This window comes from Manis pentadactyla, chromosome 7 (assembly GCF_030020395.1).
Source record: "Manis pentadactyla isolate mManPen7 chromosome 7, mManPen7.hap1, whole genome shotgun sequence".
In the NCBI taxonomy this organism is placed as follows: Eukaryota; Metazoa; Chordata; class Mammalia; order Pholidota; family Manidae; genus Manis; species Manis pentadactyla.
The window spans coordinates 142,167,678-142,193,813 of NC_080025.1; the positions used below are offsets into that span (position 1 = coordinate 142,167,678).

The 26,136-nt window shown below is 45.5% G+C and overlaps 1 protein-coding gene across 1 annotated transcript in view; it reads left to right on the top strand.

Annotated features, from left to right (window-relative positions):
- Window positions 1-26,136, top strand: part of CNTNAP2 (contactin associated protein 2) — a 1,980,972-nt gene that overhangs the window by 1,763,257 nt on the left and 191,579 nt on the right. Inside the window, exons 19-20 of the mRNA XM_057504985.1 lie at window positions 6,111-6,329; window positions 24,891-25,127. Coding sequence (XP_057360968.1) covers window positions 6,111-6,329; window positions 24,891-25,127 — 456 coding nt within the window. The remainder of the gene's footprint in view (window positions 1-6,110; window positions 6,330-24,890; window positions 25,128-26,136) is intronic.

A 26,136-nucleotide genomic window follows, 5' to 3' on the forward strand; every position in this document is an offset into this window, starting at 1 on the left:
AAAGCCAAGGGTAATGTCTGGACCTCTCTTTGCCCAAGGTAATGTCTTAACCTCTTTACAGTTTTGAAAATAAAAGATTCCTAGGACCTTCCTAGTAGAACAAAACTAGTGATTCTCAAAGTAAGATTCCAGGACTAGTTCATCAAAGACACCTGGCATTAATAAAACATAGACTCTGGGGACATACCCCAACTTACAGAACCGGAGTCTCTGTGGAAAGAGCCAGAATGATGCATTTTCAGCATATTCCTTGGCAGTTTCTTATGTAGGCCAAAATCTGAGAAATGTAATTATGATCCAAGGTCCTTGTTCCAAACAGTAGAGTGAAAATAGCGTGAGAGAGAGAAATAGAAAATTCTGCTTCTGCTCCACTGCTGAGCTTATCTTGGACAAGCCTTTGTTCCTCTGAGGTCACATATTTGGGAACAATATTTAGCACCATTTGTTTCAAACAGACATAGCTAATGTATCATGTTCGAAGACTGAGAAAATATACATCAGGTTATCTTATGGTCTTGGGGAAGATGCTTGTGGAATACAGGATGGCATTCCTCACACATGCCAGGGTCCTAAATGATGGTTTGCCTTAGGAAGATGTGTGGCTTTCTCTATTCAGAATATTATAATTGGCCTCCTTGGCAGGAGTGTTCCTATTCATTCATTCACTCACAAATTGTTGAGTGCCTGGTCCGTGGCAGGCATTGTTCTGGGTGATGAGCATACAACAAAAGTGAACTCAACAGAGAATGCCTCTGCCTTAGTGAGGCCAGGAGCACTTACGTATTATGTCAGACGGTGATACATACCGCATGGATCAGAAGTCAGGAGAAATAAAAGGCAGCTGAGAGAGGGTTTGCTGTTTAACACGCAATGTTTAGGGAAGGAACGTCTAATACTGACTGTGAACAAGGGTAAAGGGGCAGCCATCGAGTTGGAGTAAAGGGAACAGTGAGTCCGAGGCCCTGAGGCAGGAACAGTTTCACAGCGTAGCGCGTGAGAGAGAGAGGCTGTGTGATGGGGTTAAAGAAAGACCGAGGGGAGCGGAACAGACCCTGATGGTACAGGAAGCTCTTCCAAGGAAATGGCCACAAAAGGTAACAAAGTCATGAGATAAGAGGCCCAGAGAGGATTGTGGAGTAGTGGTAGCTATCAAGACGAGAGACACGTTGGCATGACCATGCGGAATGCTCCGGGGACGCGCACGTTGTGGATGCTGTGGAGGAGAGGGGAGGGTGGCTGGAGTGGTGGCCTCGAGCAGCTGGGGAGGGACGGGCGGCACCCAGGGCGCCGGGGGAGCGGCAGGGCCCACCCGGGAACAGGGATACCCTCTGCCCCTTCCTCCTTTTCCTCGTCTCTGACTCCCACAGTGACCTCACTGTCAGCCCGCCCGCCTCGTCTCTCAGCTCTCTCACATTGCACAAATTCTGTTGCCTCCTCTTTACACTTAGACCAGCCTTCAAAAAAAGATAAAGAAAAACATTATATTCAGAACATTCTCCACTGTAGAGTGAGGCTAAAATACCTGCTTTGCCTTTTTACCAGTTTTGCTGCGTGAGTCCATTGAGATTTTGTACAGACTAAGCTTCTGGAAACTGCCAGGCCTTTAACTTCATCTTAGAAAGGAAGAAACAAATCATCATCCAAACTGCAACCGTATCAGCCAGCCTTCTCAGCACGCCCGCTGTGTGTACCTTCCGTCTTTTCTCTTCACCTTTTCTATACGGAATGACCAAATTTTTCCTGCTACTTTCAGCTGACACTTTCAGTGTGCCGGCTCACTGTTAACCCACCTGCCGGGAGAACTCAGAGTCAGAATGTCTAGTACTCTGGTCGGATGTTGAATCTGTCACTCAATACATTCAGCCTTGAGTGACTTGTTTGAAAAAAAACCTGTGAGTCCCGATGAGTGCAGAGAGCGCCCCCTGCTGGAATCACACTAGAGCGGGGGAGGGCGAACACGGAGGGGGGCCATGGTTTTGTCTCATTCATTGTTTCAGGTCACTCAGATGAAGTCATGACCCAGATTTATTTCAAAGGTAATTTCTGCCATCTATACTCTTGTGATGCCAGTGTGGCACCCTGTGCATTTCTCTGAATGTCTCTTTCCTCCCAGTAATGATTCAATATCTAAAATGACTGTTAAGACTAGGGGTATTCCATTTCATTATTTCTCTTAGAATCTTTTGAAATTAGATCATTGGCATGTTGGCAATCAAAGGGATCTTCAAGATCATCTAGTTCAGTGTATTCAAACACGTTTTGGACACAGAAACTACAGATGCAATCTTCATTTCAGACACCAGTCAACGGAAGCCCCCAAAAGGTGAAAAGGAGAAGACAAGAAGTTGTCCCCACTAATTCCCAAACCATTCCCTGAATCAGTTAAGATTCTTTCAGCTACAGTGAAAATGGCATAAACAATAACAAATACATCACATAAGAAGTCTTGAGGTGGTCCTGGGAATAATTTAAAGGCTAAATAATGTGAAGGCTGTGCAGTGTCACCAAGGGCCCAGGTTCACCCACTGCCCTCCCTGTGCTGTGGTCCCTCTTCCCTTTGGTGGGTTGCATGTTGGCAAGGTGGCTCCACTACATCAGCAACCACAGCTCCCAGCCAGTATCCAGGGGCAGTAAAAGTGCTGGCTATCTGTTCTCTTAAGAGCTAAGAAATGTGTCCCAAAAAAGCCCCTAAAGACTTCCCTCATGTTTTATTGGCTAGGGGGGAATGCTGTGTCTCATCCTGAGTGAGTTCCAGAAAAGGAGCACGGAACTGCAGTGTCTGACTTGGATAAATCAGGATTCACCCTCTGAGCTTAGGAAGGGCCATCCCAACCTGAAGCGTGAGATTCCACGGGAGCACAGAGCTTTCTGGGCAAAACTGGATCAACTCGCCAGGAAAAGGTGGTAGTGGCTATTGATTTGAAGGAAATTCTCCATGGGTCTCTCCCATTTGGGCTTGTCTTCAGCACAGGGGGCCTTAACAGTGTTGTTCAAGGATGCATGGATAGCAAACAGCTTTAGGGATAGTGTCTTCCTCTTGAACAGAGGGTAGACTTGTTTCCTGACCAAGACAATAAAGCTAATGTCTCTCTCCAGGGTGCAAGTTGAGCAGGTATGCTAGCAGCCCTCTAGGAGATTATGCTTTCCTAAGTGTGGGGTTCCTCAGCTATGGCACAAGCTCACTGCACATGCGGCATCCATTGGGCTGCTCCACATGTCCCCTGTGGGACTTGGGGAACCAGTGAAGCCAGTGTGGACTTGAGGCTCAGGCTGCCTGCTGCACTGTGAATGGTGAGGTCCGAAGTCTCCGACCCAGGAGGCTCTGCCTTGGGCCAGCGTCTATGAAACTGTGGCCGACTAACCTACCACTTCGCAGGGAGGGTGAAATCTCTGATGCTTCCCAGTTCTTAACACTGATGGAAGGGTAACCATTAGTGCTGCTTCAGTGCTCCTTCCAGGAAGCCACACTGGGTATGTCCAGTTCCCGAGGACTTTCTTCTGGGAATGAGATGTTTATAGCGTGTAAGAAACTCTGTTTCCACAGCAGAATCAGGGCAGAGCGGCAATCTGCAGCCGGCACACAGGAAGTGAGGACGGTTTGCTGGCTCTGGAATCTTTGATGTTCCTCCCTTTTATTCGCTTCCTGACTCTCTGTAATTACCTCTTTTAAAATGTCAGTTCCTCTCACCCAGAAGACCAAGAGCAATCAGCCGCAAAGTGAACTTTAGAAGCGTTTAAAACACACTTCCCTGAGCAATGTCAGGGAAGCTGACCTTGCATGGCCGGAAAAAGAACCCCTTCCTTCGCTCTCACTTTCGGCCCTTCAGCCCCCTTCCTTGGGAAACAGTGGACGGGAAGTAGGCTAGGCAGAAATTGTGGCTTTTCCTCAGCAGAGCCTGAGCGGAGGCTTTGAGGGGGAGTCCACTCTCGGGGGCCCTTGGTCTTGAGTCCCTCTGCTGCACCCCGTCGGGGTGAGCAGACTACATTACCACAGGCTCCAGGAACTTCCTTCTGCAGAGTGAAGTGTTGATGCTCAAAAGACCACAGTCCAGAGGAAGCAACAGGGGCACTAGTGCCACAAGCAGAGAAAAAACATAGCTATTTCCTAGTTAACTGCTGGTACTCGGTGTTTCTCCAAATGGTGACAATTTAAAGAGCAGGACAAGAATTCATCTCAGCAGGAGAAAAGGAAATTAGAGCAGCTTTTGTCCCTTTGAGTCAAACCTCAGGGTTAAACTCAATTTATCCCTAAATTGTGTTTCCCTGATGTTTGTTGATACCTTTAAAATGAAACAAGCTTTCCTACTTAGCTCAGGAAACCTTGTTCTCTTGCTGTTCTGGCAACTTATATTTTAAAATGCATCTGCTAAAACATAGCACCTCAAGAACATAACAGATTCAGTCTTAAAACCGAGACTACCTTTTCCCCATTGGCTGTGCAGACCCAGGGGCAGATCATTCCGGTGGTGAGTCGTATGACTGTCCACCTGCATCCTGATCGTGCTTCAGTCAAAACCTTGATGAAGGTCGCCAGCCTCCATCAAGTTGCAGTGACCCCTGAAGGCAGGAGCTCCTAATTTAGAGGATATATTTCACAGAGTAGGTGTGGAATCACCACAGGTGTTAAAATTAAAGTTCTCTTTCTAATGACATAAAAGATCAAAATTCCTTGGTACAATTAGGCTGATTAAATTGAGCTCTACCTTGACTATCCCTGTAGCTCAATAAAGTTAATGCAAGTTTTCAGAGGGGTCTGACCGAGAGGCAGTGAACAAACTAGGTCCTGAGAGAATCTGGCCCACTGTGGTTTTTAAATTAGGAATTTGATTGCTTGCAACACCATCTCAAAATGGTACCAATCCAAAGAAGCTGAATTTTCCATTTGCCTGGGAAAATAAAATGACAGATATTTAATTAAACTCCTTAGAGATTAGGCAGAAGACATATTGATAGATAAGGGGCCTGAATCTCTTTATAAGCAAAGTTAGGAAACCCCCTGGTATGCCACATCTTTAATGATGAAAAGAATTCGCCAAGCCTGAGGAGCTGAGGATGTGTGCACTGCTGTGCGCTAAGCTGCCTCCCCTGCCAATCGCAAGAAAAATATCCATTTTAAAAACACATTTATATGGCATTAGATGGTCACTGAGGAGCATAAAACCTAAAATGTGCAGTAGGAGAGACACTTACAACCAAAGTTGCCAAAGCAGCCACCTAACCCATTTTTCTGTTGTTGAAAGGCGATTTATTATGGAAGGAGGTTGATGTGGAGCAGATGTATGGGAAAACAACGAGTCATGGTCAGTGCTGGAGGGTGGGTTAGGGGAGAATCCAGCATCCCGGAAGGGGAACGACCGAGGTGTGCACCCAGGGACTCTGGAAGAGGGTCGTTCTGGGGCATCTGGAGCCACCTTTCAGACAGCCACAGGTGGTCTGAGAAATGCAGGTCACCTCCACCACTGCAGCCGCTCATATCCCCTGACTTCCGGTCAGAACATAGTGACTAGATTAATGAAATACGACTTTGCGGGTCCTCCCAAAGCAGTGGCTCTCAACTCTAGCTACATACTACCATTTCCCAGGGCGCGTTCTAAATTCCAGCACCTCTGCCAGACCAACTGAGCTGGAATCTCTGGGGTGGAGCTGGACGCAGGCATTTCGTAAAACTATCCAGGTGCAAGTCCTGCCTTGGGGACTGTGGACGAGTCGCGCTGTGTATGGAATTGAAAGATCTCAAGCTCTGAAATCGGGCAAGCCTGGGTCACCCCTCGACTCCACTGCTTACTAAGTCCAAGACCTTTGGCATGTGCTTAACCTCTCTAGGACTAGGTTTCCTTATCTGGAAAGAGTCAGCAATGGTAACTTCTCGATAAAGATTAAGAAAATGAATGTATACCTAGCCCCCAATCCGAGTCTATTTCCTTCCCTTGGTTATTGATGGTTAATAATGGATCAACATTTTACCCTTCCTCAAATGATTTTTCCACAGACCTTCGTAGCAAGTGACCGGCTTAGGTCATTTTCTCACTGCTTTGTTTTGCACTAGAGTTCACTGCTCTTCAGTATCTGGAGGGGACACTTATGTCCTGTCATGCTCTCTGTTCCTCCAGCTGCCACAGAAGTGTCCTTTTCTTTTGATGTTGGAAATGGGCCAGTGGAGATTTCGGTGAGGTCGCCCACCCCTCTCAATGACGACCAGTGGCACCGGGTCACCGCAGAGAGGAACGTCAAGCAGGCCAGCTTACAGGTGGACCGACTGCCCCAGCGGATCCGCCAGGCACCCACAGAAGGCCACACCCGCCTGGAGCTCTACAGCCAGCTGTTCGTTGGTGAGTAAGAGAAAGGCCATCGTGACTTCCTCTGTGGGTTTTAATAACCTTCACATTGGGGAAAATAAAGCAGTCTGCAGTGTTTTGACAGAGCTCTTTCCAAAATCAGTGTCTAGGCTCCTTGTAAGCCTCCTCCAAGACAGAATGGAACAAGGAAGGAGACTTGAACAACCTAAATCCAGCTCCACTCTGGAACTCACCATCCTCGCCTACAAAACCAGAGGGTAGGCGGGACATCGCTGAGGTCTGAGCTGTGCAGTGTTAGGTTTATGGCCTTAGAAGTGTCTAAAAGTCTTGATAATTTAGGGCACCTGTAACTGAGGAAAGACAAGAGGGAGGCAGTGGGGGAGGGAGGGGAGAGAGGAAATGAACTTCCTAAGTTTAGGTTTGCTTGAAAGGAGAATAGAAATCCCTTCCTTTCTCTGCCCATCCTCAAGGTTCTCGGCAGAGAAAGATTTAAACCTCTCCCTACATAGTATCTCTCTCCATGGGAATGAAATCAACACCAACAAGAAAGGTAAACAGCAAAAAGCTAAGCGTTCTCTGCAAAAGAATCCAGCCCCAGGGTCTAGTCTTTGCTTTTGACAAACTCCAGCTGAACTGGCCTTACTTCAAACTAACACCTGATTCCATGGCTAGTTAAATGTTAGATTTTGTCTTCCAGAATACTAACATGTCAGGAAATTAGCCATTTTTCCTCTGCTGAATGAAATGCAAGTGAGTGTGAAGGACTGTGTGGCTTTGTGCTGCCCTGGACCCCCCCTCCGAGGTGGTTCACTGAGCGAGTCAGTAAACCGCAGCCGTCTCAGACCCAGCAGGCTGGACATGACCTGGTTGCGGTTCACAGTCTTAATACCCGCCACCCTATCAGAGCCTCACTCAGGGCCAGTTAATTTTAACAAGGGCCAACAGTGTCTCCGTAATTGTGTGGGGATGCTTTGAGAACATTTAGAAGTCACTAAAAGAAAGGTGAGATTAGGCATCCACTCCTTGGGTGCGATGCGGGCAAACTACGCAAGTGTTTGCTCAGTTAGCTGAAGTGAGACTGGCTTGTTATCAGGCCGAGTCAGCCAGGGCCCATGAAAGAGTATAAATACCAATCCTGAGCCCCAGCTAGAGCTCCCCCCGCCCCGCCCTCCCCTCACATTACAGTTCTCAAAATAACACGTTATTTTTAAATTACTTTTTATCAATTAAATATCAGGTCCACTTATTCCTGCTGAATACTGTGAGCAGTCTGACTTTACCAGCACCCCTTGCCCTGATCACCTAGGGAGAGTTTCTTCCTAAATCCTGTTAATCCCCAGCATGCTGGTCAGTGTCTGCAGGCGACCCTGACTGACCCAGCTTCTCATGCATCCGGACTTGTCCCTGAGGGGTCAAGGCCCACCTTCACTTTCATTCCTCTCTCCTCGCTGTCAGCAGTTCTCTCCAAGAACAAGATCAGGTAAAGGTGTAAAATGGAAAAGGGCAGGGGGACATTTATTATGGTCTGGAAAATAATTTTGATTGGTTTAAACAAGAACAGCTTATGGAGAAAGAAGAAGGTGGAGGTCAGATTCAACAGAACAAGCACATTTAAGAGACAGACTAGAAAGTAGTGTCTCAGGTGGAAGAATGGGAGGATGAAGCAAGGAAAAGCTAGGGAGGGGGTGTCACAAGAGGCAGAGGTTCCACGGTGTTCTGTCTGGTGTCACTGACAAATAATGCCAACAGCCACACGTAAAATAAGGCTAGAAAAGTAATTATGAAATCCCTGGTGATCTCAGAAAGAGAAGTGTCAGAACGGTGGGGTGACATGATGAGTCACAAGATTTCTTTTCCTGTGATGAAAAGGAGTCAGTGTCCCCTCCCAGCTTCTAATTTCCTATCTGAGAGGCGGACATAATGCACATCTCCCAGACACAAGCTGTTCGGGCCAATACGAAGCGTGTTGTTCTGCAGTAGACTTCCGTCCCAGGGCCAGTGGGGAGAGGTCTTGTTTCCATAAAAAGCAAGTCCAACACTATGAAATCCTGGAACCACGTATCCTAAGACTAGTCAGCAGGCATTCAGGAAACAACTAGAGGGTTGTTCTCAGTTCCACTCTAATAAGAAGCATTATCTGGACCAAGTATTACTACTTTCTTTCTTTGAGTCTCTTTTTTCATCTAATAAAGGAATTGGATTAGTTGGTCTCCAAAATTTCTTCCAGCTTTAGCCGTTTATGATGATGTGATTAGAGCTGATTAAAAAAGGCCTGGGTTGCCAAGCAATTATCTTTCCCACAGTCATGTGGTCAACGACATGGGCTTTGAATCCCATTTCTGCCACTTACCAACAGACACCACTGACGCGTTACTTAGCTTTCCTATGTTAAATAGGGCTCTACTTCCTAGGTCTCAGGATGAACTGAGATAGTCCATGATAAGCAGTCTGCATGGTGCCCGGCATGAGTTGTTTCTATCTTTTCTCCCACCTTTACTCCCTTAGCTTTCTTACTCCTCCAAAAAATATTCAACCCTTCCCACCAAACCCTTTCCAACTGGCTCTTTTCTTCTTTCCCCAAATACTGACACTTCAACTCAGAAGCCCTGGAGGGAGTTTGCATGAGTAAATGCCCCCAACCTCCAGGGCATTCTGCAGCTCCTCTGCTCACCTGCCACGGGGCCACGGAGTGGCAGCCAAGAGCTGGGCCAGCCGAGAAGGAAAGCGAGTGTCCGGCACCACACCAGTGTCACTGTCCACATCGAGGCGAGGGGCACAGCTGCCCAGGGGCCCCACCGCCTTCTAGAGAAGGAGGCTTTGACTCAGCCAACAGCCAGAACAGCCTGGAAGCAGTTCTCCGCTTGGCCCACAGAGCACACTGTAAGCAAAGGCCAACCTCCAGCGGCACAGTGAGGCCAGGCCCCCGCCTCCCCTTTCAGAGTAGCTGAAAAAATCAAGAGAGGTACAGTTCTCCTCACTCTTCATCTAAAATATAATTAGAAGCTGCCATCAGAAGAGGGTTAACACAGGTCTTTTGAAAGTAATTCTCATTTACTATGAGAACTATGATTGCAACTAGAACTCCCTTTAGTCTAAAAGTAACAAATAAATTCAAAAAGTGATTTGGAAAGAAAATAGTTGGCTGGTATTTGTCCAAGATGCACAGGTAACTCTCTCATGTTTCTGATCCAACGTGAGCAGCTAGTACATGATTCGCTCCAGGGCTGGCCCAGCATTGGCACTTAAACCACACGGAGCTCTGTAGCCTCAGCCAGCCAGGGAGCTCAGACTGAATCTTGTGTGGCAGCCAGAGGCCAGGTTTCTCCTAGAGCGGAGAACAGTGATCATGCTCAAGGCGGTTACCCAAACCTGAACAGTGCCAGGCTGGACTGAGCCGAAGCCCTGGATGTTCCAGGCAGCTGGGAGTCCTGCAGCTGAAGCAGCAGGGGCAGGGCTGTGAGGGGCAGGGTGTCTGCGGGCCCTCAGCCTGGGGCCTGGCAGCCCGCCCAGGGCCTGGCCAGGGAGCTGGCGGGTGTGAGCCACGGAAGGGAGCCGTGCAGGCTACTCAGGGCAGGCGGCTGCTGTAGGCGTTTGTTTGCAGCAAGCCAAACACAGGCCAGAGCACATAACTGTTCTTGGCGGGTAGTTCAAAGAGAGGTCAGAGTTGAGGAGCTTCAGAAAGCTGCAGGGAGAGGCCAGGCTCCCAGCGGCTCCTGAAGAGAGGAGGGTTGGTCATCGCAACTAATGACGAATGTCTGGGCTCAGCTCACTTACTCCGACCTCTTCTGAAATCTCTCCCGAGGTTAAATGAGGACATGCCTTCTATGCAAGAGTAGCCAAAAAGGAGCTGGAAAAATCATTCTCATTCCTTCAGCATCCTTCACACTGGACAGGAGGCCTGGCGGGAGACCGAACGGGCAAAGTGCTGTCCCAGGACTCAGAGACCAGCGGTAGCAGGGAAGCCTGCAGCCTCCTCTTCCTCCCACAGTTCGTCTGTCAGGAAACTTTTTCTCCCCATCCAACTTGGGTTTTCAGAAGAACTGAGGATTATTAAATGGATCTGAGTGAGTGAGGACAGAGCGCTGTGGCCCTCCCCTGAGCCGCGCCTGGCTAGTGGCCCCACTTGCCCCACACTCAGTGATACGGCTCCTCATTCCCTCTGTATCCCAAACTCACAGATGGATGATTCCATTTCCCTCTGACATGCAGTGTCATCGAGAGAGCAAAACACAAATCAACATCTGTGTGCAGGGAGAAAAGTGGAATTCCAGCCATGAAGAGCACCCAAATCTGTATGAATAAGACCTTTCTTTCTAGTACCCGAGAAGTTCAGGATAAAACAAGTACAATCCAAATTCCAGGAATTAAAGCACAGAAAATAAGTTGTTCCCATTTCCCACAAACCTGACATAACGGCAACCACATAAACGCTGGCTGAGATGTCCTGGGTGATACTCCCAGGCCAAGTGCTTCACTGGCTTTATTTGCCTCATGTAATCCACATGAGGACCTTATAAGATAAATACGATCACTAATTCTTGTTTTACTTTCACAGTGAAGAAACTGTAACTAAAGATTAGTTAACAGCTCAAGGCCATGCAGCTAGTAAGAGACAGGTCTGGGGTTTGATCTTAGACATTCCGACTCCAGAGGCTCAACTCTTAGCCACTCATCTTGTGAAAGCAAACATTGCCCCAGAGTTAAACAGGGAGGGAAGACTTTGTTCAAGGTGACAGCAGTAGGGGAGACAGGCCTCAGCTCAGTGGGAGCTTGCCTCTGCTGAACAAAGGGCAAGAGAATTGGTCTTTGTTATTTTGTATTTTTAACTGGTAAAATGGGAGTGTTTGTTAAAAACTAGGGTAGAACTGATGATGTTGTTTGCTGATTGACTTTATCCAAAAGAAAAGTGACCTCTGTCATACCTTCTTGGCAGCAGGTGGTTTTACAGCTTAGAGCAAAGGTGCCACTCTGTGGAAGTGAGGTGCCCACCCTCCCACAGAAGCTGAGACATGGAGCAAATAGCTCCCTGGGTGTTTACATTTCAAAGAAATGGCTCTCAGGACTAGAAAGACATTCCTGGGTTGCGAAACTGGCAACAGTCTTTTAAAAAGATTTACCTCTCAAATGGGCAGAGAAAGAACAAGTTTTCTTCAGTAAATGTTCTAAGAATAGGGAAGTCAGGGGTCCAGAATCAGGAAGAAACCTGTCTAAAGTTTAGTCAAGCTGAGGGGAAATTCAAGGGCATCTTGGCCAGTCGATACCAGGGTCCCTCCTCTGGGGTGACACTGTGGCCCACCAGGTATTTGGAAGACTGTGGTGGCTTTGGAGTGCTACCTTCAGCTACCGGCTACAAGCAGAGCTTCCCACGATGTGCAGGACACTCAATCCCAGTGAAGACTTGAATGCTCCAAGTGCCCCATTACGGAACACTGCGCTCAGTTACAGCATCTATAGCAGAAGACTGGGAGGTCCAGCCAGCATGAGTGAGCCCCATGTATTCTGTGGATCCCAGTCAAAATGGCAAAGATGAAGGCAGCCACAGGATCACCATCAGACACAGACACAACGGCCTTGTATTAAGAAAATTTTGTGAAGAAGCACTTTGAGATCATGAGACATCATACTGGAGAGTCTCTATGATATGGAAATAAGTGGGCTTTTTTTTTTAAGCTGATGTGGTGAACCCTTTACAAAGGTTGTCAAAGTCAACATGGATCTCTCTAGAGCTCACAAATGTCTAGAACATATTCTTCTGCTCTTTCCATGATCTCTTGGCAGCATCCCACCAACCCACCTTCATGGAACACTTCCTTCTCTTAGATTCCATGGCAGTGTATGTGCCCACTTTTCCTACGACCTCACTGGCCATGACTTTAGTCTCTGCTGTGAGTTGAGTTCTCCTCCTCTCTGCGGCCACGGGATATTGAGGCATCCCAGAGATGCCCTCTCTTCTCCAACTGTATGTGTGCCTGGTTGATCTCATCCTGTTCAATGGCTTCCACTACTATTTATGTGCCAGTGACTTAAATCGAAATCTCCAAGCTACACTTCTCTCAGGAACTCTGCCTCGACTTACCTGCTGTCTACTTGACATCTCAACTTGGATGTCTGGTGGACATACCCAAGTAAACATGGCAGGAAAGAACTCTTGATGCCTACCCCAAACCTGTTATTGCACCTACGTTCCCCATCTCCATAAATCAGTCACCATCCACCCAGGTTTGCTTGAGCCCAAAATTTGGATTTACCCTTGATTCCTCTCTTCACTCATCACTGCCCATCAATAGGAGTCTTGTGACCCCACCTGCCGCCTATGCCCCAGGTACATCCTCTGCTCGCTGTTGCCACAGGCCCCACCCTAGTCAAAGCCGCAGTTGTTTCTTACTTGAACTGTGGCCCCTGGTCTCCTAACCGGCCTCCGCAGTCTTGATATGTTCCCTGAGCACCCCAGGATCGTTCCTGCTTCAGAGCATCTGCACCAGCTGTTCCCTCAGCCTGAAATACGTTCCCCAGACGTGCCAAGGCCAGCTGCTTCCTGCCGCTCAGGTCTCAGCTTCGGTTACTCCTCAGAGAGGACTTAAAGTAGCCAATCATTTCGCATTTTACATTCTCCTTGGAACTTGCTTTGGTGTCCTTCCCCTAGAGGGGGGCTGACAACAGAGGTCCAGAACAATGCCGTAGTGGTTGCCCAGTGAATATTTGCTGAGTGAACAGCAGAATGAGTGAATAAGTGTGTATTTTGTGTCGCTTCTCAGAGTTATAGTCATATTTGCCATTTTTGGAAATATCTATTCAGTAGGTTCCACAGACTGAACTCAGGCATGACAGAAGCCTAAGAGTCACAGAGAAATTCAGAATATTATGAGAGACCAAACCTCTGGTCAGTCTAGGCCCCAAATACAGTTTTCGGTCTCCTCTCAAATTGAAGTCTTGCCTGACTGGCAGTAGCTGAAATGCCAGGTGAGACCCTAATGCAAAGGGTTTCTGCCCCAACCCTGATGACTGGTCCCTGGTTCTCTTCCAGACAGAGGTGGGAGAGATGGCGTGACCAGTAAGCACTGTCATAGGTAAAATAATAAAGTAAAATGATTCCTAGATAAAATTTAACAGAAAAAAATCATTAAATGAAATCAATGAACTATCTACATAGGAAAAATGCAAATAAAATACAGAGGCTGTGCCATGCAGTGCTACTGCTTCAGAGCTGCTCACCACGGAGATTACCAGGACTCTTACCTTTCCTTAACATGACCACCTTTGCCAAGCTCTGCCACGAGTCCACATGTGAGTTGTCTGCTCTCTTCTCAGTAGGCCTCCACCTGCCCTGCTGTCCCGGGAGAGGACATCAGTCCACAGGGGAAGGCTGGCCCCCCCCCACTCACAGTCACCCTGTGGGTTCCTACCCTCTGCCCTGTAGTGGTCAAAACCAACTTCTGCACCTCCAGTTGTCTGTTTTACAGTTAGAGTTGTAACATATTAAGTTATGGTAGACACAGTTTTTACCTTTTTTTATACACTCCCAACACAGTCAATTTGACAGTGTACTTTTAACCTCTTTGACACCTTCAAAATTTGCCTGTTGACTCTGTTTCCGTAGGTGCTGAGCTCCTCTTCTAAGCCAGAGGCTCCATGTGTAGAAACTTTCAGAGAGAGATTCTGAGCCTAAGAAAAGAGCCAATCCTCTTGTTCACCTTCTGTGTAAATAGCTCATGTGCCGCAGGAAAAAATGCTGCAGGGACTCTGGTCTTGATTCCAGCTTTCTCATGACAGTTGTCATGGTCTGATGCAGAGAAGACATTTTAGTGTAAAGGCACCAATTTTGCAATCAGTATGGGAAAAAAATTCTCAAAGTTTCTCATTATAGATTTTTGTATTCTTTCAGTAAGGACTGAACTAAACTTCATGATAGTAAGTGGCAACTATCACACAGAAAAAGACTGTATAAAAGTGATTAGTAACAGTCACACACCTATTGTGCAGGCATGTCATGTTCTCATAGCCCACGGTCCCCCCAAGATACACTATGGATGGGAGAGCAAAGCCATCCCCTTGTACCAAAGGTTCCTTCCACTCTCTACAGCCTCCTTTGGAAAGTCCCCTGGAGTGGAGGGTTGGTGGGGCTCTCCCTGCCTCCCGCGGTCCCGCCATCACAGCCTGCTCAGTGTTCCCCACTCGTTCTGTTCACTGTTCTCTCTACCATCCTCAATTTCACCCTCTCCCCATCTCTGGCACCCACTATAATGGATTTACTGTATAGCCTTCTTGACCAACCTTGTACATATTTGTTCAAAATATGTGTACTTTCTGGGAAATTCATAGTACTGCCTTTCACGGATCATAATTTGTATAAATGGTATTGTACTACACATCTCATTCTGTTTCTTACTCTTTCACTCAGTGTTGTTTTTAAGATGCAGTTGAGTAGCTTTGTGAATGCTGTGTGTATAGTGTTCCATTGCCTGTGTACCCACGCTTTACATATTCCATCCCCTAATGATGAATAATACCTAAGCTTCACCAAACTCTGTGCTACCACAAATTAACCATTCAGTGAGTGTATTTAGGCACATCCCCCATTAGCTGAATGAGGGTTTCGTGTGTGTGTGAGGGTGTGTGGGAGTGTGGGTGTGTCCAGGAGAATTTCTGAGCCATAGGGTATGTGCACACTTAATTTCACTGAGTTCTACTTGTCCAATCAATTTCTGGGTGTAAACCTCAACCTTTACTGATTGAATTCTATTTCTGTCAATACTGGAAGTCTGTACAATTTGAGGCTATTTTGCTAGTTAGATATGTTCGTGACCTTTTGGATTTACTGTTCCCTCTGCCCATATCTAATTTGCATCTTTATTGCTTATAATGTTTTCATCTTCTCTTAAAACTACTACACTGTTCTTCTTGTTATTAATATTTGCCTGATGTTTTGTATGGGTGTTTTCATGTCTTCATCCTTCTATTTAAATGTCTCTTAGATACCACATGCTGAATCTTTTAAAAAGCTAAATTGAGAATCTCTGTCTTGATTCATTTATTTTGACTACTCTTATTTTAGGGGGTATATTTCCACCACCTTACCTGTGTTTGCAGTTTACTATGTTTTGTTTGTTTGTCCCCTGCCCCCAGATGACTCCCATTGACGTGACTGAATGCTATTCAGCTGATCTGAAAGTTGTACGTTTTACTTTCACTGCTCTGGCAACTGCCCCTAAATTACTAAGACTCGGGCTTATGCTTTTTTTCCCTGTCACCCACAAAAGCAAATCACTACCTTTGTTCTCCTTCTGAATGAGACGAGAGGCCAAGAACACTCTGACTTCCTTCCCACCTTACTACCTGCCGTGTCGATATCATCTGTGGTTTTAATTGCAGAATTTTGTGAATGTGTTTATTTTTTAATTGTTTCTTAGAAAACATTAACATTTACTAAGTTTTTCTTTCTACTTACTCATACTTCCCATATCTTATTTCCTCCTGAATTCGTTTCCCTTTTTACTCAAGACCAGTTTTTCCTGAAGGTAAACTGAGACCTCGCATGCCTGCAAGCATCTTTCCTGGTTGCCTGTTTTAAATCAACACCGTGAAGATACGGCCTTTTACAGGCAATGTCGCTGCTCTGAGAAGTGAGACGTAAATCACACTCTTCTTCCTGACTCGCCTCCTTTTCCTCTGATGTTTCATAACTTCTGTATAAAACAGGGTTCCTGACCTTCTGAGGGCCCCTCTGCTAAAGTCTGTGTCTCTCTTCTCAGGATAATGTTTTTCAGGAATAACATAAAACATACCAAATTACAAATAAAACCAATTATATTGAAAACAGCAAATTTGTGATTCAACAGCAATACTGGAGCTTTAAATAATAATACCTAGCATCAGGTCTAAAACTACCATAATTTCAAGTTCCTCATGATCATAAGTGATATTTCAAAAAATATACAACTATACCATAATATAAATATGAACATATCTATGATTTTCTATGAGCGACAGTGATACAAACACTGCTCCTCCTACTGTGATTTTTCCTACTCTGCTAATTGAAGCAAATGCTGAATTCCTTCTGGGAGCTGGTCCCCTCCGGTGTTCTCAAGCCTCCTGGCTCCTGAGTGCAAACGCCTGGAGGGTGGGCCTCGGGTAAGAACCACGGCTGCAGGTGTAGGAGTGGGGTTTATTCCTTAGCTAGTCCGCGGAGCCCTTTGTGGGCCTCTTCATTTTGAAATCTAATATTGTTCTAGAATATTGAGTCATTATTTCTTCAAATGGTCCCTCCCTCCCCCCGGTGTCACTCCTCTCCTCTGAGGTCATGATGGTGCAGCGCTGACGCTCTGCTTTTTCCCTCCCTTGTTCCTGGCCTCTCATTCTTCTGATGTCCTTAGCCTCCCCTGCTGTCTTGGGGAGTCTTACCGACCCCGGGTCCCAGCGCCTCAAGTCTTCTGGCCCTCGCCCCACCGTGGGGGCTTTGCCCCGGCTGTCACAGCTCGCTCACCCCCCCACGGGAGCGTGTCGTCGCCAGGTGTCCAGGGTCGCGAAGGCACCACCCTGCTGTTCTCCTGGGCGCGGCCCCTGCCGCACCTGTGCTCTGCCTCCACCCTCCCCGGGCCCTGGCGCTCCTCAGGGGCGGGCAGCCCTCCTTCCTGGACAGGCCCACCCTCCTCGAGGCGCTGTCACCTCCCCCAGGCTCCCGTCCGTGCCCACTGGAGCCTCCTCTGCCGCCATCTGCCTAAGCGGGCCGCAAACGCGCCGGCCCCGGGCTGGGCTCCCCGGAAAGCTGAAGCCCCAGACGACCTTTGCCTCGGGATGCGGAACCGCTAGTTCCCATCTGCCCCCAGCCCTTCCTGCCCCCGCCTCCAGCTCTTCCTCACGTGTCCCCAAGAAACTTCAAAAGGCGTCCCTCCCGCCCGCACAGGGACAGCCATCTCCTAGTGCGACTGAGTCTCAACCCGGTGGTGGGTCTCGACCCCCTAAATCTGTGCTCTCAGTAGCCATTTCCTCACTAATAAGGTCTGTCTCAAAAATAACCAAGTCAAATAGCTTTTCCCTGTTTTTCTTGACCTCCTGCTATTAGTTAACATTTGTAACAACATCGTCCTTGCGATCCTGACCTCAGACGTACTTGTTGTTCTCTTCTTAGCCTCTCCGCTAGCTCCTCCCTTCCACTCCCTCTGCACCCCAGGCCTCCCTTCCTTTCCCTCTACCCATTTGTCTTGGGAAGCTCATCCATCCTGGAGGGTTGGTCATCAGAGCTTCGTGACCCTCCCAGATCCATAAAACCAGCCTTGGCCTGGGACTAACATCAGAAAAGACTTGCTTGAGGTCTGGAATCTGACAGAGAAGGTGACGGGTAGGTAGCAGTTCTGGGCTTCTCAACTCTGGATGGAAGATGACAGGGGTTTAAAAAGTAAAGACTTAACTAAAGACTGAGAACAAAGACAGAGAGAGAGAGGTGGATCGACCTGGGTCAGGTCCCCGGCCTGTGCACATGTGTGTATGTGAATGTGTGCATGTATGGGTGTATGTATATACAGAGAGAGAAGACATGGGTTGCATTAGCAGAAAGAACATGCTTATTTTGTTCCAAAAATGAGCAGAAATCCCCAGTAGGACACATAATATAAATAATAACACACAGATATTTGTACGAGTTCCAAGATGATGCATTTAGGGTTTGCGCTGATGTTTACTAAAGTAACGTAATAACCAAACAGCTGGTCTATCACTGTATTCTCTCAGTCCCCACTTGGAACCGTGAGACTTGCCGTGGTGACAACCTCCCAGATAGCACCGTCTGACCAAGGGTTGAAAGATGATCAACCACCCACCATGTAAAGTCACCAACTGTAACTGCTTTAGTTTTAAAGTCACCATATTAAGCTTTTACACCAAGAAAAAATAGGACTCCAATGCTGGCATCAAGGAAGTGTCTCCTTTTTGTTGACGTAGAGATGAGTCTGGGCATCCATATTCCCAGCTCTGAACTGTGGTCACTGCATTCACATTTCAGCTTCAGCCATTCTCATGGCTTCAGGGACAATATTCTACCAACTGGTGAATGACTTATCTCAGATATTAACCACTCTGTCAGCATTTTCCTGACCTAAGCACAACAATGCCTAGAAACATGTTAGATGTAGGAGAAGCCTCATCTTCAGGCCCAAAAATCAAGATGGCAACTGCAGCATAGCAAGAGGGCCGGCTTAAAAGCCAGGATAGCCTGGGAAGAATTATGGCCTCTTATTAGCCACGCAACATCGGGCAAATCAGCTTGCTAGGTCTGTTTCCTCACCTACAAAATGTGGGTAATAATATTTATCTCTAAAAATGAACACATGAAAAGTTTGGAATAGTACTTGGTACAGCTAGTTTCCAGTTAATATTAGCTCTTGAAATAGCTGATATTTAATCACGCTTGCCCTGCTACAGCAGTCTCCAGAGTGAATTCAGACCTCTTCGCACCGTCCGCATCACGTTCAGACACATGTGCATGCTCTCTGCTGTCAGAAACCCAGTATTCCCTCAGTCCCTGTTCTAAAGTTTTCTTCCAGTTTAAATAGTTTAGATTCACATATTCTGCGTGTCCCTTACTCTGAGGACAGGAAAATCCATGCACTGATAATGAACTAAAAGAAAATCCATCCTATTGAATAAAGTTATGAATGAGCACTGGTGAACATTATCTGAAAAGCAAGTCTCCAAACCCCAATTCTCTGAGTATGTAAAAGCTTTCAGGTGTGCCCTCCAATATCTAGCTGGCAGAGGCATCCCCGATCAATACCTGTCAGTCACGCAGCTCGGCACTGAGTAATGTGATCTCACATCCTTCAGCTCCTGCCACTACTGAAGAATCTCAGCCAGCTCAGCCATCCTAAGGTCCTCAGCTTAGCCAGACAACTGGCATTTTATTTTGCATGCCTGTCCTGACTGACCCCATGGGTTTTTTTTAATGGGTTCAATTTGGTAGCCAAGGCCCAGGAGACAATGGTAACATGTCCTGCAGCAGCTGCAGGTCTGGGAGGCCCAAGCACCCAGGAGTATAGTGGCTTTTGCCCCTCAGCCAAGTCTGGCTGCCATGGTGGGTCATCTGGACACTGAGAGGTCACACTCTCTTCCCCACCAGTCTGTAACTCCATCCATCATGGTTTAGGGGCTCCATGCAGCTCACAGCTGCCTGCTCCAGATCCAGTCCCACACAGCAGACAGGAGAGAGAAAACACCCATCCTGATCCTGTACTTCCAGGAAAACAGTGCAGTTTCCTAACAGTGCAGTTAGAAAACTAGGTCATCATTCTCTCAGGCCAGCCTGGAGCAGCCCGAGCTTGAGGTTACATTAACCTGTACTCCCTATATTCGTCTGCTCAGGCTGCAACAGCAAAAGACCACAGATTGGGTGGCTTAAACACATGTGGGCTGTGGTGTGATTCCTTTCTATGGCGAATGAGTGGCAAAGGTGCTCTGGAACCCAACTTAGCACCTTAGAAAACGATTAAGCTCTGAGTTTGAGGTCACTGTATTTTTTAGAATTCCTCTCAATCATATTCTCCCCCTTTTTGTTTAATACCTGATGATTTTGTCCCAATCTTCTGTTGTATTATTCATTATGGGTAGTGACAGCATTTTCATAATTAATCTTTAATTGCAGCACTTGAATAGCATTTCACATAAAAAATGATTTGCAAATTAAACCCACATCTCACCTTGGATAATTACCACAGGTCTGACTAATGTGCATGAAGGCCTTGCATGGCAGGGGGCTCTCTCCAATGACAATGTGTTGATTTTCTAATTAACGAAGGTTAAGTAGCATTTTTGCTTGCAGACCTACAATTTAAACTTATGACATTTGTCACCAAGAAAAATTTCTATAGAGCACCTAAGTTGAACCCAAATAATTATCACTGGTTCTAGCGCATTAACATCCTTTGCATAATATATAACGACCATTTTCAGGACAAAAGATTTTCTTCATATTGACTAGATCAGTAGAAGTACTTTCCAACTCACTGATCCATTTAATAAATCAGGGGCCATCGAAGTAAGAAAAGAGCATAATTTACTTAGTTTTCTTTTATTGAAAGAGAAATGGTATTGCACTTACCTGCTTTATAAATTAAGAAGAGGGAGTACAAAACTTTATTTAATGAATTGAACAAATACAAGTTAGACTATAGTCATATTTTATCATCAATTAAGATAAAGAGAAAAAAGGTCAGGCAGCAGTTGCAAAGAAAGAAATTTAGGAGAAATTGAGAGTGATTTAATGAGAAATAGAGACAGAGACACATAAGAATAGAGGAAGAGGCTGTATATTATGGACCAGAGCAATTTAGAGCCAGAAGGAACCAGAGACATTGTCGAGTTTGATCTCCTTTGCTTTGGATCAGATGCTGAGAGAGATTAAGTAACTTGATGAAATCTACACCACTAACCCAAAACAGTCAACAGTCCTGATAGTGAAAGATAAACAAACATAAACACAGGAAGACTGAGAAGTGTAGAAGATACGGTGGCAGAGAGATAATATCTGCCCCCCTTACCCCCATGGATTGAGGCCTATTTATATACTTATATCTAAATGTTCACCTATGATATAATAAAAATATGATCTAATCTAGATTGATTTATTCGGCCAAATGGCCCTCTTTAAATCTCTGATTTTTAAAAAGAGACTTTTCAAACTTTCAACTATTGCTACAACCCATTTAATGTGAATTATCTCCAAATTAGAATACATTCCAGATGGATTAAAGATTAGAATGTTGAGAGAAGTAAAATCATAAAAGTGCTAGAAGAAAATACAGTTGAATAATTATATTATTTTGGCTTAGGGAAGGTTTTTATAAGCCTAATGCCAAAAGCAAAAGTCATACAAAGAAGATAGAGGAATATGACTACATAAACATCCACAATTTTCATAGGGAAAAAGAGACACCATATAAAAGTTAACAGATACAAACTGGAAGGATGTAGTTGCAAGATTTATAAAGCCAAATATTATTATCAATCAATAAGAAATATATCCTCTTTTATTCCCCCCTAAAGGCAAAGGACATGAAGAAGCAAAAACTAAGAATGTGGAAAACATAAAAATTATTAAATACAATATTTGAAGCAATGCCATTTAAAACAATGAACTCTTTTTTTCCCCTATTTTACAAATTCAAGAGGATCCTGCCTAGTATTAGATTTGGTGTAGAGAAGGTAGGAATCTCGTATCCAACTGAGGACAAACAAATTGATAAATTCTTCTTAGAGGACAATGAATTTCAAAGATTTTTTAATGTATATGCCTTTGTACCCAGAAATTACACTTCTAAGAATTAACTCTAAGGAAACACTGGGCAAGTGTGCAAAGGTTTTACAAGGATATTTATTAGAGTATCATAGAAAATGAAAAATTGGGATAAGCTTAAAGGTCCAATGATAATGGAAAGGCGAAGTAAGTCTAGTGCATTCACAGAATGGGATGCTATCCAGATGTTAAACAAGGAGTTCTAGTTGTACATTTATTGCTTGGAAAATGTTTTATGATTATCAAATACATAAAGCAAATTTTAAAACGGTATATATATTGTGATCCCATTTCTTCCATTGCTTTATTTTTTTTACACATATGTTCATAGATAAAAGTAGAAAAGACTATTGCTAAAAGTGAAAGTAGTTAAATCTCAGTAGCACTATAGACTTTCCTTTTCATTTTGCTTATCAGTACGTTTATGGTTTCCACAATGAAAAGCTACTAACATTAGCAATCAGGGGAAAGGAGGAGATTTATAAAAACAGTGATTTTTAAATGTCAGCGTATTGTGATAGTATATATTTGACTTACTTGACTAGTGATGAAAGTTTAAATACCTAGGCATGTATTGCACAAAAGGCCCTTTGGACAGCCCTATTGTAAGAACAAATGGCACAGTTGCTAAAGTGACAGAAGCCAAATTGAAATTTTAAGACACAAAGAGTGACTAATGGGTTGAAATTCTTCCAAATGACAGCAAAGGCCCAAATTCTCTTCAGTACAGAGGTGTGTGAAGAGGTGCCGAGCACATTGCAAAATGGAAAATCCTTCAAAGTAGTTGTTTTTAATAACTTCTTCTGCCATCTACTGTCCCAGAGCTTTGAGCAAAACGGGCATTGAACTCCCTTGAATTAATCCTCTACTCAAATATTTTATTTAAAAAATAGTAATCCATAGAGATTCATCATTCAAATTTATGTATTACTCAATGAGAACTGCAAGGCTTGAGTATATAAAGATAATAGAGTGAGTCACTTGCCATTTCATGGCTGAGGATTTACAGGAATAAGCAAACACCAATCCATCTCTGTCACTAAAGCCCTTGATCCCAGCCCTGTGAAGAGTCTGCTAGATTGCACACTTTTTCTCCAGGTACTAGAATAAGTGATCAGAATCAACCCCCAGCATAACCATTCTTACCCAAACACTGACAATCCTATTGACCCGTTGCATTTTGAAAGGCATCCAAACCTATATCTCAGAAAGATGTACACCTGTGAGTCCCTGCCCCTGAAGTTCTGTGTTAGATGGTCAGCACAGGACAGAGTTCTGAACTTCTCTAAGCCTCAGTTTCCTCATCTGTGCAGTGGGGATGATGATAATAACGCCTACCTTGCCAGGGTGTTGTGAGAATCGGCAAATCACACATGTTAGGCACTTAGTAGAGTGCCTACTACATAGGTACTCAATAAAAGAATAACTTCTATTTCATAATAGCATCTTTCTTTCTAAATCCCCACCAGATGTGTCTTTTAATAATTTTAACTACTTTTTATTTTATTCAATTTCCAGAAAAGTAGTTGCTGTAAGATACAGACGTGTATATAATCTTCAGTTCCTCCTTTTGTACCAGCTGCCTAAACAACCACGGCCAAGACACAATCAAATCCACCTGTGATACAAAAGCTCTGGTGAATCCCTCTGTGAAGTGTGTTAGGGATGTTAGGCAGAAAAATAGATATGAGTGGGGTGGAGAGAAGATAAGACCAGTAAAGCCCACTAAAAAGGACTCAAAGAGTTAACCAGATAAAACTGGAGAGCCAGAGAAGACTCACAGAATTAAAGAGTTAATCAGTTGAAGCCCCCAAAGGCCAGGAGTAACCAGGAATGTCCAGATGTTCCCCAAAGAAAAGTACCTGAGCACAGCCCACATCTTCATTGTGCCAATTAGATCATGCCATTGTTAAGATTTACTTTAGCCTGCTAAAAGGCCCAGCTTATTCTTTAACTTAACCTATATGCTCTTTTTTTCCTCCTCCTCCAGCCCCTAATCCAGTAATTTTGTAACCAGGGCAAGAGACAAGCATCATGATTAATTTTCTAAAAAAGCCCAGAGATAAGCAGTATCGTAAAAAGAGGGAAGATTCCCTCTTATAGCTAAGATTCCATTTTAAAAGCCAGGAAGTTAGGAAATAATATTCCTAACATATTCTTTTTTTTTTTTTTTTTTTTTTCCTAACATATTCTTTAGCAAACAGACAATAACTCAGCCCACCTTGGGGGCAGGGCAAGCGGTCTAGATTGATGTGTTCCCAGAGAGAGCTGCTACCCCGGCAAGGAACCAGATCAGTAAATTTCTTGTGTTAAGTTAATTTTGCAGAATTACCTGAAGGGCTGATAATAGAGGAGAGGAGATATGGTGTCTCTCCCCAGAGATAAGCATCCTGAGGCTACTGGACAAGTTTATATCCCCTGGCCCTTTGCAAAATCCTTAAAAGAGGGAACCCCCAGCCTTTCAGCACACCTCCTCTCTGAGGACGCCCGCACATTTTTTCTCTTTAAGTGCATAACTTTAAATAAAACTTTTACTCTGCTTCACTACTGTGTCTCTGCCCTTCAGTTCTTTGTTGTGGTGGAGACAAGAACCGAGTAAAATAAACTCAACCCTCCACAACAGGAATATTTTGATATTTTCATGCCCATGAACCTCTGTCTCACTCTCTAACTTAGAAAAATCACAGTGAACTTACTTTTTGTGTTTAATGTCCTGCAATGGCATTTCGACAAAAGCAATGAGGTCTAACCTGACCTGGTAAAAAGTGTGGTGCGGCTGACTGCTGTGTAAAATTCCCAATTCCAGCTTTTGACCAAACCAGACAAGAAGCCCTGGAAGCCCTTCATAGGAACTGCAAAGCCAAGCATTGCCTGAGACAAGAACCAGTCATATTTCAAATGGATTTATGCCTTCCGACTAATTGACTCGTTAACTATGCTAATGTATTCATGTCTCTCTGCCTTTCTGTATTTCTTTCGAGAGATAATGCATAGAACTGAAAGCCATGAGATTAAAGAACAAAGAACCTACAGACTTCTATAAACTACTTTTCTATAGGAAACCAGATTAGGCTTCCCAAATAGTTCATGTAATGTTTGTGTATCTCCAAACGTTTTATTTCTGTAGCAAATTTTCTGCTTCTCAGAAGACAGCCTCTTTTAGTTAGGCATTATAGCCTAAGGAGGAAAGCTTCCAGCTCTTACTTTGCGGTCCCATCCCCACCGCAACTGCCCGCCGAGCCGTGACAGTGCGCACAGAAGCCGCGTGGCAGCGCTACTCTCCTGAGCCCCGTACCTTCTGTTGTCCCCAGGTGGTGCTGGAGGCCAGCAGGGCTTCCTGGGCTGCATCCGCTCCCTAAGGATGAATGGGGTGACCCTGGACCTGGAGGAGAGGGCAAAGGTCACATCCGGGTTCAAATCCGGCTGCTCGGGCCACTGCACCAGCTACGGGACGAACTGCGAGAACGGAGGCAGATGCATAGAGAAATACCATGGTTACTCCTGTGATTGCTCCAGCACAGCATACGACGGGACGTTCTGCAGCAAAGGTAAGGCCGAGCCGTGTCCAGAGCCATCTGCGAGCCCAGATTGTCTGTCTCGTGATTTTTCAGCTGTACACAAGTTTGTTCTGGGTGTAAGGTGTTCAGACCTCCTCTCCCGCCTCAGGTCGGCAGTCTCCTCCATCATTCCCTAATCTCTGTTGTTTATTAAAATGAGAGAAGCTTTGCGTGGGGGGGCAGAATTTCCCGCAAATTCCAGCAAACTGTGCACCGACTGGAACAATGACAGAGCCAAAGCCACGTCACACCTCGGGGGGCAGCAACAGGGTCGCGCCCGCGGAGGGCCTGGCCCTCCAGCGCCGGGGAGTCCGCGCCAGGCCGCGCGGTCAGAGGGGGCACTGTGCGGTGAGCCAGTCAACGCGGCCCGGTTGTCTTGAGTCCACCCCCCCACCCGTACCGTGGCTAAGACGGGATTCAAGGTGGACTCACAGAACCGCCTTTGGCCGGTTTGTGTCACTGTCACTGTCACTGTTAACGCTCCAGCACAGGCTGCCTCTGTGAGTGGTTCTCAGCCTCAGCTAGACTGCAGGAATACTGAGCTGGCACATCTAATCAGCTTAGAGCATCTGCTCCGACTGCACTATTTCAGCCGTGAATGAGACCTTTAATCCCGAATAAATTCTGCAGAGCCAATCAGCCGGCTGCAAGAGCCCCAGGGTACGTGCACATTGTCACTCGGGGCATACCCTGTGATCCTGCAGGACCCGGAGCAACTCTCTCAGCTGGTCTGGGCTTCATTCCCTACATGTAAACAAAAGGGATGGCGAGCAGCAGAGGTGGCACTTCTCCTAAGCTATGATCGAAACGCATGTAAATCACTCTCCTCTTTCTAAATCAGTGTACAGTGTTTGGGTAAAGTTTTCTGTAAACGGTTGGTGCACCTCTTAATAAGAAGCTTTACATAAGTAGCCCTATTCATACTCTCACGAATACATGGAGGGCTGTTTATGCTGGAATTATTCACTCAAGATGCCACAGAGAAGGAGGAATTGTTCCA